Below are 11,842 nucleotides of genomic sequence, written 5' to 3' on the forward strand. Positions count from 1 at the left end.
AAGCTTTTTGCTGTTCTGCTCAACACTATTTACTCAGCTAGAGAGAGAACTACTGGGCGGAAAAATATCCCATCCCCTCCCACTCAAACTGCTGGAAGACTGGTGATTTCTTAGGCAGCTCTGGCATACATTTCACAAATACTGAAGTCAAACTGAAGAGTACAACTGGGTATTAATAACTTGCTTTCTTGCACAGAACACCTATGTGCACCTCTGCACACACCTTACTAGCAGACTAGTTTTACTGAGCGAACAATCCAGTTCTTGGACACCCTTTTGAAGTTTTCTACAATTTCTCCCACCTGCTTCTGATCCACCAGAATGATGAGTTTCCATATGTGTGCAATTTTCATCAGCGGCCTTGCCACTGCATTTACATTATTTGACCAACCACTTCTCTTGTCCATGCCTCCCTCCCTCATACATTTTCAACACTGTCATAAAGCAGTCAACACTTAAACTAACCTTTCAGCTGACAAGTCTATTTTGACAGAGGTATCTGGAAAATACACCTTTTTCTCCAGTAAGCAGGGAAGAAAGGATGCAATTCCAAAGGCACAAACTCTTCGTTATGAAGATTCTCAGTACCTCTCCAACTTGGGATCCAGGGCTTTAAAACATGGATTTAAGATAGACATATTCAATCAATTCAAGGACTTCAAACTCATTTGTATCAGCCAAAGCAAGAAGCACATTTCTCACAGAAAAACAAGAACACAGACATGCACCAGAGACTAAACAAACACACATTCTTGTTCTCCCTTCCACCCTCCACGCAGATGCTATTGAAAAATAGTCGACATTAACCCCTTTCCCGCCCCCCCCCCCCCCCCCCCGTTTACAACATGACTCTCAAACTCAAGCCTCACTCCAGGCTAATATTGTAAAGCAAAGACAACCTTTTTCATTATAGAAGCTGAGGTGCTACCGAGGACTCCAAAGCTGCCAATGTTTGCCAAGCTGCAACGCCACCGGACTGCTTTGGACCTCAGGGTCTGACTGCACAGACCTCAGGGTCACTGGTACTATTCAGAGAGTGTCTCACTGAACCGTCAAGCAGTTTCCCACTCAGGCTAGAAGGGCACAGTCACTTTGCAAGCTATCATTAAATACCGCGTGCAAAGTGGGGATTTAATGTGGGGGCTGGAACACAGAAGTTACCGCAGAGGTTCGTACGCAGCATCTATCTTGGTCTATGTCTAGTTGTCACAACAAAGTGGCTTACCCTCCCCATTAGCTCTCCTCCCCAAGAGTCGGTACTGAAATTACACATTAGAAGCAAAATTCCTCATTCAATAAAGCAAGTTAGCCATAGCTGAATAAACAAAGTGTTACTTTTGTCTCCTGTTTCTTTTTGATGTGTATTTTTCACAATTCACTCTGTCAAGGTATTTCCATATTTTTACTTCATTTGCATATGAAAGCACTCTTTCAGCAGCACCGAGTTTGCTGCCTCTGAGTTTACTTATGTATCGTTGCATTTTTAAGTTGTGGGACACAGAAAACAGGAGTTTCTCCAGACAATTCATTATTTCTTCATACTTTTAATCACTTTCCAAGTTTTTCTGCTCTTCTCAGAAAATATACATTGCAGAAAAAAGTAACCTGGTACATTGTTTCCCAACAACAAAACCATGCTTCCAGGGATGGGCTAAAGCTAAACCATTATCCCTGCCTCTGAACCTGCTTCAGAAGCTTGAGATATGGAGCTTGCTGACAGTGAACTCTCTTCAGGGGTTTTCCCAGCATGCACAAGAGATTTTTCTCAGCAGCTACCCGTACTGCCCCTTTGAACTTCTGCTCTCAAAATTTCTTGAAAAAGAAAAAGACGTGGGGGACTATAACTGTACCCAGTAATTCCAGGGAAGCCACACTATTTGTGTATGAGGCGCTGGTCCTCAGCTGCCATTGTTGTACATGCAACAATTAAGAACAACCAATACGCAGGGGCCAACACCATATTCTGCATGATAATTTTCCCAAAGGCAACAGGCAAAAAAATCAAAGCCTCTCGGTGGCAACCGGCCCCAGAGCCATGACTCATTGGCAACAAACTTAAGGCATTTTATTCTCTGTCATTTCCGTCTCATATCTTGTTAAGCTGCCTCCTCTTGAGCACACATACACACTCAGCCACCTTCCTCACTAAATGATCCCTGATGCCCAAGACACTTTCTGAGGTGATATCCCCTAAACCCTTCCAACAAGCCACCTCCTTGATTAAAGATACCTCATCACACATTCAGCAACACCCAACCCCAACTGCTTCTCTGTCACCATTCCATCAGGCTCAGAAAGGCACATGCCTCCGAGTCCTCTTTGGCTTGGACTAACCTACCTAAACCGTCTATCTCATGAGTAGCTTCTTTTCCGCTGTTGTAATCCTCTACTTCCAAAAATCAAAACCAGCAGAACATCACAGAGTAGCTACTATCAGTCTTCACTTGTGAGGAAAATATGCCACTTAATCCAACTCTTTCTTTGTTCTGTTTCACTATGATGGAGGACCATGCTCCCTCCATCCCTACAGCCAATGTGGACGCTGGTGGCCACACAGGAAGGTTTGCCTCCGGGGCAGCACCGAGGCCAGCCCACCTGAGCTGAGTTCATACTCCAAGCACGGACCCATCCCAGGTTTCCTCTGAGAACTTCGCTGGGCCACCCCCCTTCCAGGAGAAAAACATGTGCAGAAGGAAGCGTACATCGAAACAAATAAATTCAGGGGGAGGGGGGAACTCAAAGCCTAATGAAGGGATGGAGGAACCTAATGCTTCTTACCAACTAAGCACTCACACCTAGCCCCAGAAAGCTCAGCACAGGCAGCTGGTGATCAGAGATCCAAAACTCCGAGCAGTTCACACATGCCCAGCAGCACAATCCATCAGACACCAGCAAACCAGCCACAAGAGATGTAAGCGTTTGTTACACAGATAAACTGCAGCTGACCCAAGCCACCAAAAAGCCTTTTCCAGGCTATGTTTATCTCCCTTCTCCCTACCAGCTTTGACAAGTGAAAAGTTACCAAAAAAATCTGCAGGTGCAAAATAGAGGAGTGGAGGGTGTAAAAATATGAACTGATAGCTGAGAATTCACAGAAGAAAACAGTCAAATCAGTTCTCACATGCAGACAGCTAGCTCAAGATAAAAGGAAGGAAAAGAACGGAAGTTTGCTTTCCCAGTTAACCTTCACGTTTCCCCATTATAACGCTGCATGACTATCTGTTGGTAAGTACAAAACCCAGCCTCTTTCTTAAAATACACTTACAGGATCAGAAAGTGAACTTTATGAAATACTTGTCATTAACTTACCAGTTGGCCACTAATACTATGCCAGCAACACAGGGAACATGACCACTAATAATCAAGAAATCTTGCTGCTGGGAGCACCACTTATCCGTCAGATGAACAGATGCCAATTTAGAGAGACTGAAATCTAACACACAAACAACTTTTTCCTTTTGAAATATCAAGGCATCAGAAAACATGCCTGAACACCCAAGAAGACTCCCACAACATTGTGAGCTGCAGCTAACATTAATAATTAATAAAAATATTTTATTTTTCTATATAATATATAATTGTATGTTATTGTATAATATTAAAGTATTAATAAGAAAAATAAACACATTCATATTCCAGGTTTAAAGGTGGAGCAGGACAGAGACCCTCAGAACTTCAGGATGTGTTTGCTCTGCCTGAGATAAAAAGGCTATGTGCTAGCTCAGAGCTGCGTACCATCAACACCCAGCAGGAAGTTTTGGTTTACTCCACAGTTGCTGTCAGCACTGCCTACAAGATAGATAGGTATATATATACACATACATATACATATATATAGCTTTGACATCCTGAATCTCCAGCCTTCAATCCTTTAAAGTGAGAAAGTTCTTCTGGCTGATGCTGTTGCTTACCTTCCTTAGTTCAGAAAAATACTATTTCAAGCATAGTACTATGAAGGTCTCAAAGGATACACTCAAATGCTTCGGAGACTAAGCCTTCCTAAAAGTTTACAGTTTCTCTTTTTTGTATAGTTTATGCACTTTTTTTTTTTTACTCCTTTGCACTAACTGACCCCAATAGAGAACAGCAAATACAATTTGCAGCACCAGAATATAAGTAGTAAATAAATAATTCTCTAAACCAAGAATACAACAGCAGCCATGCTGGGTCAGACACAAGACCATCTATCCAAGACCCTGACAATGGAGAAACAGTCAAAAGCAGATGGCTAGGAAAAAAAAAAAGAGCATAGAAACATAGCAAGCATATGATACTTCTGCCAAGTATTTTTCCATCTGTGGCTTATTTGTCTCCTTGTGTTGAATGCAATTGCCAAATAACTTCTCTCACAATCATCAGATTGGAAAACTGGAAATGTTGAATTATTTGCTCTGAGAGCATTTACATAAAAAAATAATCAAGTCTGACAACTTCTGCACATCCATTTTACAAGACTTGCGGGTAAGAATATGAAACATGTAGACTAGACTAAGCAGCTGATTTTTCCATGATAAGGAGGGGTGTGAACCTACAGCCAAAAGAGCCCTCCCTAGAATAACTAACTGATTTGCACTTCAGGGCTGTCTTGGTAGAACAGGTCAGGTGTGCACTTCTGTGATTTACTGAGTGTTAATGATAAGAAACATATATTTTAAGCACTTTGGCAAGCAAATTTAATTCTTCCTGGAAAAAATGTGAATTTTTTCTGAATAACAGACTGAGAAGTGATGCAAGATCGAGAGTGTGATGAGTAAAAATGACACATTTTAAATAATTCAGAAGATCAGCAATTAAACTGATGTAGTACTAACATCCACACATATTTAACTTTTGATTGATCACCACTACTGCGGATATCCTCATCAATTATTAAAGTCTAATCTTGTAAAAACAAAATTCCCTATTACAGGAACAAAGCTTTGGTTTATCAAGGTTTACATTGTTACAGCCAACTGCCTAACCCATACCAGAATAACAAATAGCCAACCAAACAGAACTGAAAGTAAAATATAGGGGACTCCTATGGAGATAAACATCCCCAAAATAATGCTGGCAAGCAACAACAAAAATAAACATACATTCACATACCAAATATAACATGAACTAAGAAAATTAAAAAAGAACATGCATTCCAGTTAATCCTATATAATTGTGTATTTTACTACAGTATTGAACTAGTGTAGCAGTTACTATCAGACATCGCCTCATTTTCTAGGCAAAATCTTCCATATTTCTACATTGTACATGGTGTAAAGTACTATTGGGGTATTAAGACAGACATCTGGAGCCAGCACTCAGTATTTAGGTAGGTAAGATGGCTGCAAACATTGAACCCTACTTTTGTCATATTGTTGTGCTAAAGAATGTTTAATCTCCTGGACGATCTTTTCTTTCTGGATTCCCCTACATATCTCACACACAAGAGAAAACAATGTATCTGTATTTGATGATCCATTAACTGCTTCACAAGAATTCAGTAGTACGCAATGTCAGGTTAATAAACAGACAAAAGAGCTAAATTTTAAACTCCTCCTCACTACAAAAATTCCAAGCTTACTTGGTACCCACCTGGTAGAGATAAGACAGCGACACCACAGAAAGATAAGAGCCACAGCCCAAGGACTGCAGACACATAGCCAGCAAAAGCTTAAGGTCCACACAAAAGAAAAATAAAAAAATAAACCCACAGGCTTTTGAATCCCCTTGTTAACATCAGAGTTGCAACACCCACAAGGTCCCTTCCTTCTTCACAGGACACAAGAAAGCATATGTGTGCTCTGGGAGCTGCTATTTCTTAGAAGATTAATGAGAGCTGTTAATAGCCCAGAGCCCACGGGCCCCAACGCAGTCTAGCCTGGTCTTGGCAACTTCCATTGCTCTGCAGGAACGCAAGTCAACAGGGAGACAGTGCAAGAGTCCATACCTGCCTCTGAAACACAAGAGAGGGGATGCTGGGCTGAGTACTCGCTCCAACAACAGAGAAGAGCAAGGAAGATGCGTTATGCCACCCTCAGTACAAAACAACACTACTTCTCAACTGGCACTCTGCAAATACAGCTTCAGCAATCCTGCTACAGGATTCCAAGGCTTCCCTGCTGAGCTTGGGAAGCAGCAGGAGCTTCTACTGCAGTGCTACATAGGCAGCAGCAGCATCGGCAGTGGCCCTGCTCCAGGGTGCAGAGGGAACTCCAGCCACTGGGAAGGCAAGGAGCTCTATCCACTTGCATTGCCCTGAGACAACACAAGCCTGGGCGATTCACCTGGCATATGAAGAACCAGCTCTGGAGCTTTCCAGATCCCACGTAGAGCTGGAACCCGAATCCTCAACTAACAGTGAATAAAATACTGCAATAAGAATAAACGACTGAAAAAAGGGCTGTAAAACCAGAAGACAAAACTTTGGAGGGGCTCATTTTATCACATATGATAAAAAAAAAGCAGAAGGTCATAAGGGAAATTCTCAAAGAACAATCTCACCAAGATAACCCTCTGTTGAAGCAAAGCCCACTGCTAATCACCCACGTGGGTCTGGCCTACTAGAAACAAGCAGCAATTGCCCACAGTAAAACATGTCAATTCTAGAACTAAAGGAGATTTATTTTTTGTTAAAAAATACTGCAAAGGACATGGAAAGTGTATTTAAAACAGAACTACTGGCAGAGGGCTTTCACCATAGTAATAGATTAAGAAATGCAAAAAGCAAAAGCTCTTAACCATTTCCTCCCCCCCCTCCAAAAAGTGTTTCAGCATAACTTCGGCAGTTTCATTCCCCCCTTCCTGACACAGGAAAAGACATTTTGGACTAGATTATGACATGAAGTGACACAGCAAATGAACTTCCCTCCCAAACGTCATCAAGAGGAAACTGGAATATTGCAAGATGCTGCAGCTCCCCAAGTTTCACAAGAATATATAACCTGCATTCTCCATGTTGCCAATAACGAATTTTTACAAAATTCGGCTAAACGTGAAAACAAGGAAAATATTGAACAAGATATTTCTCACGTGAGCAATTTAACGGGAAGAATGCTCATAGACCCAATTTTTCAGGTTACTCTGGCCCTCAGCATGACAGAGCAGAGCTTCCTGACCTAATAACCAAGACCAAGATATTCATATGACCAAGACCACAAACTACTTCTCCACCCTATGCCTTCCCACGTCCTCCATCCCGGGGCTTCAAACCACAACTCGCCCTCCCTCCCGCATCCCGGAGATGCTGCCTGCAGTCACACAGTGGGCCAGACAACCCCTCACTGCCATCCCAGGGAGAAACTGCCTGCAGCCCATGCTCTCCACACATTAAATCTTTTATGTGCTGGCTCTTATTCCTGCAGGGAAAGAGCAAGCCACGTCTGAACGGTTCGGGAGCTGCCTGTATTTGAAAGTCTGACACCAGCTGGTATCAACTGGGCATTCAAAAGCACGCAGCGAGAAGAGAAGTGATGAACAGAAGCCGTAACCTCTTCAACTTCTGCCTGAATGTGCAGTCAGTCGCCGTCTGCTCGAGCCGAAGGAAGCAAACAGGCACCGCAGCCTCCCCTGTACACCCACGTTTTGCAAAGCAGGTCCAAAGACACTACAGATTAGCAGTTGTGAGGCCCCTTTTGGCCCGTCAAAAACGTGTTTCTTTTCAGACTTTGTCCTACCGCCAAACTGTTCGTTTTAGGCGACTTGGCTTTACGGTAGTACCGAAATAACGCACCGGGCAGGCAGGGCGGACGCCCCGGTGCCGGCCCCCCGCGCCGGGGCACAGCGGGGTTCACCCTCCGTCCTGCGCTCCGGGTCTCGGAAAGGCGAGGCTGTCCCGAGCGAGGCCACCCGACCGCAGCTACCCCGCACCGACAGCTCCTACGTTCGGGCCCAACCAAAACGAGGGGAACGACAAACACAGGCACAGTGACCGAAACCCGGGCGGCGTCGGCGGGCAGCCCCAGCCCGAGGCGGCGGGAGGCAAGCGCCGCTCTCACCGGTCCCGCAGGAGCGGAGCGGAGCATCCCGCCGGCAAACACCCCCGGGGACACGGGACACCCCCCTCCGCTCCTCCGGGCCGCACCGCACCGCACCGCGCGGGGTCTCACCTGCCGTGTCCCAGATGGAGATGTTGTACGGCCCCCACTGCTTGAGGTAGAAGGCGCCGCCGACGGTGCTGACCGTCTCCTGGAAGCGCCGCTCCATGTAGCGGTGCAGCAGGGAGGTCTTGCCCACGTTCATGTCCCCCAGCAGCACCACCTTCCCGTCCGGCTTCTTCATCGCGGCTCGGCTCGGCTCGGCCCGGTCCGTCCTGCCGGCGGTCGGCTGCCGCCCGCCTGCCCGCCCGCTTCCCTCGGGCGCCCGCCGGCCCGCTCCGCCCGGCGCGGCGGAGCCCCGGAAGCGGCGGGACAAGGCCCGCGGGCCGCCCTCCGCCGGCAGCGCAAACTTCGGGGGCTCCGCCGGAGCCGCCGCGATCCGGCCCCAGCTCCGGCTCCTCCTACCCCCGGCCCGGCCCCGCTCCTGCCCCCGCCCTCCGCCGGCGCCAGGGGGAGGGGACGCGGACGGGGAGGCGGCCAGAGCTCCGCGCACCCCCCAGCCCCCGGGCCTCCGGCTCAGCCCTGCGCCGGGGGAGCCGCGGGACTCGTCCCGGCCGCCCCGGTACCCCCACGGCAGGGCCGGATCCTGCGGGGGCGTCGGGCCGGAGCCCGGCCACACTCAGCCTGCGGGGGATCCTGGCGCGCCCCGGGCTGCCGCAATCCTTCCAGCCGGAGATAACGAAGTAACCGGCCCCGCAGCACCCGCGGAGCCCGCCGAGCCCCAGCGGGAAACCCGCGTCCCCCGCTCCCCTCCCAGGGCGCGAAGGCAGAGGCAGAAAGTTGCTCCGAAATCGGGATGTCCCACGGGGCTGTGAGAGCTGCCAGGCACGTTGGCCTTGGTGAGAGCTAGCTGTTCTGCGGGAACTAGGGGTTATTTTCCAAGTGACAGGTCTACCCACCTTCACAGGCAATTGCCCAGCTGCTGTAATTCAGCTTAATTCCAGTTCGGGTGTCAGAACTGCCATCATTTACATCACCCAGAGACCTAGCTTATCGGTTTTGCATCAGTTCTCTTCGTGCCAAAGAAATCTGGAAAGATACTTTGATGGGAAGTAAACATGTTACAAGTTTTGGGCAAGGAAAGGGATAATGTGTAAACCAACTGGAGGGGAAACAACTGTAAACAGCATTTTTAAGATAACTTAGCCGTTATCACTTTCCTGTCCCTCCTCCCACACAGAAGTGTTCAGGTAGCAGCACTTTTCAAAATGAACGAACACGCATCCTCACTCTTGCATATCTTACATTGAAACTGCTAGAATTTTTTTAGCCAGTCTGGGTTTCGCATTTATTAGGTGTTTTGATTTTAGCTTACCTGCTAAAAAGGAATAGCTGCGTAGCAGTATTTTTTTTAAGCCATGCCCAGTTAATTTTGCTTATTCTGCTTTTACTGCCCAGATTTGTGGTTTTGCAGCTGTAGCTGGTGATAAATAATTTCAGTTCAGAATCAGGTATCCACCAGATATTAAAGCACCGGAGGTACCCAAAGAGCAAAGATGTTAAATTATTTGGGGGTGGGGGAAATTGTACGAGAGACTCAAAAATAATAATATGGGATGTGATTCAGGGCTGTGTGAAATACCATGTGAGGTGGGGGATGTTTCACTTTCATCACTGTATGACAATATTTTGCTGTGGTGTGTGCAGCCTTTGCCTCAGATTCCTGTTTCCTGCCTGGATTCCCATCACAATCCCAGAGTTGGGAAAAAAAAGCTCACTGAATCAAAGCGATTCCCTGAAGGTGTGCAAAGCTAGCAAGTTTCTTCTGGGTGCCTGGTATGAAAGTATAGAAAGAACACACATTCTCTTTGCATGGATGCTATTTGCAAATTCCCACGTGCAATGTTACACCCTTTTGAAGCGGCAGGCACCATTTCAGAAAGAGGAAAGAAGGATCTTCTATCAGTGAGCTTAGCCCATGAAGATCTGAATGGGTAAAGGGATCCTCAGTGTAGGTACTCTCACTTTATGCCTTGATTTACTGTCCACATAATAAAGAAACACCTAAAAGCTTAAGTACGACTATTGATTTACAGCAGTGCTTCTGCTACCAAATCGTATCAGTTGAAGCACTTAAAACAATTATACCTGTGTTTTACCAAGATTCTGCTGTAATTTAGTTATTTGCATGTACTAGTGAAATGTAGCTCTTTCTGGTGTCCAAACCAGGTATCAATAGTTTCTAACAGTGACACAGAGAAATTAGTACATAAGCCAGTTTCAATAATAGGCTGAAAATGCAACTGGGATTTTAGGTTTTGTTAATAAATAACATACACGATAAAGAGACAACACCGCTCCCTTCACAGATGTTTTCCATGGTTGCTTGAAACAGATACCCACATCCCCACATTTCTGAGCGTCCGTATGTCCAGCTAGCAGCAGTCTGACAGACAAGGGGCTCTCCTGAAAGTGCCACCAGCCAACTTGCACTGATGGCAATGCATTACTTTTGTATAATCATAGCCTAGCTAAGTGAGACAACAAATCCATCCGGCCCAATACTCATTTGGACCTGGTACCACAGCTGACGACTCTGACTGGGCCAGGGATGAGCATTATCCCACTACTGTGCACCTCCCACTCACCTCTTAAAGGATCATCTCTGTTTCATAGTAATCTACCCCTGATAATCAGGCGCAATAGTATTGGAGGGTACCACGTGTTGTTTCAAATCCTTGGGAGAATTCAGGGAAATGGTGATGTGGACAGGTATGTAGAAGGTACGCAGAAGGGCTCCCAAGGTAAGCTTTTGAAGACTCACGTTTGTGAAGTCCTCAGCAGCCTGAGCTTCCACTGACCTCAGGAGGACACGTTTGCTAGGCACAGTGCATTTGGTTATTACGGCCAACGTCTCTCTCTGTTGAATGCACTCCAATCTACAGCATACAATTTAAGTCGCCTGTTGTTAAAGTCGAATGGCTCATGATAGTCTGTAATGCAATATAGATAATAACAGAGCATATGTGAAAATATTTGGGAAAACATTAAGAGCCTGTAATTTGCTCTCGAGCCCTCAGATGTGTAGGCCTGTTGCAAGAGGATTTCCCCAAATCACTGAGTGGCCTGTAGCAGGAGGTCTCCCCTGTAGTAAGTATGGGCATGAAGAATGTCAAAAGTTGCTTGATAGGAAGGACTATGGAATACTTCACTGTCTGGGTAGTGCATGAATGCAGGCTGCACATACTGTCTGGGCTTCATTTTTTTTTCATTGGAGAGCATCTGAGGACACCATTTAATTACAGTGAGGTTGCTCATTAGCCTTTCTGACAGCGTGGCGATGTGGTCACCATGGCTGGTCTCCAGATGTTCTGGAACTCAGACACTTGGGCTAGCTTATGGAAGCAGACAACACATTAAAGTTTCCTAGCGATTTCTGTGCTAGAGTAAAAACCCCTCAAGAATGGGAATGTCAGCCTTGTGCACTAGCCAAAAACCTGAGCCAATAATGGCTGTACTGGCGTCAGGGCAACTCGACCTTTCTAGTCTCCCACACTATGAAAGCTGCCTAATTTTGCAGGAGAAAATTAGAGCCTGTTGTTTCCTTCCTTGCCAGCCTTCCCTAGGTATTTATACACACTGTCCTGCTTATGGGCCCCATTTGGTCTCCAGGCTAAGAGTATTTTGTAAGTTCACATCGGGTGAGATGTTTGTCACAGAACAGAGGTGATTTTTGCTGAGATGATCTTCTTTTGGAGACAAATTGAGCAAGTGGCTGAAGGTGTATATCATGTCAGCTGCTAACTGCTGCTCCCAACGTGTCACAGGTTTGC

General features: G+C 46.2%; 1 protein-coding gene across 1 annotated transcript in view; it reads right to left on the minus strand.

Moving 5' to 3' along the window:
• RAB20 (RAB20, member RAS oncogene family) overlaps positions 1–8,465 on the minus strand; it is a 28,398-nt gene extending 19,933 nt beyond the window's left edge. The window contains exon 1 of the mRNA XM_056328974.1: positions 8,082–8,465. Coding sequence (XP_056184949.1) covers positions 8,082–8,253 — 172 coding nt within the window. The 5' untranslated portion in view covers positions 8,254–8,465. The remainder of the gene's footprint in view (positions 1–8,081) is intronic.
• Between the last annotated feature and the right edge of the window lie 3,377 nt (positions 8,466–11,842).

The sequence above is a fragment of the Falco biarmicus genome, chromosome 2, assembly GCF_023638135.1.
Source record: "Falco biarmicus isolate bFalBia1 chromosome 2, bFalBia1.pri, whole genome shotgun sequence".
Taxonomy (NCBI): Eukaryota; Metazoa; Chordata; class Aves; order Falconiformes; family Falconidae; genus Falco; species Falco biarmicus.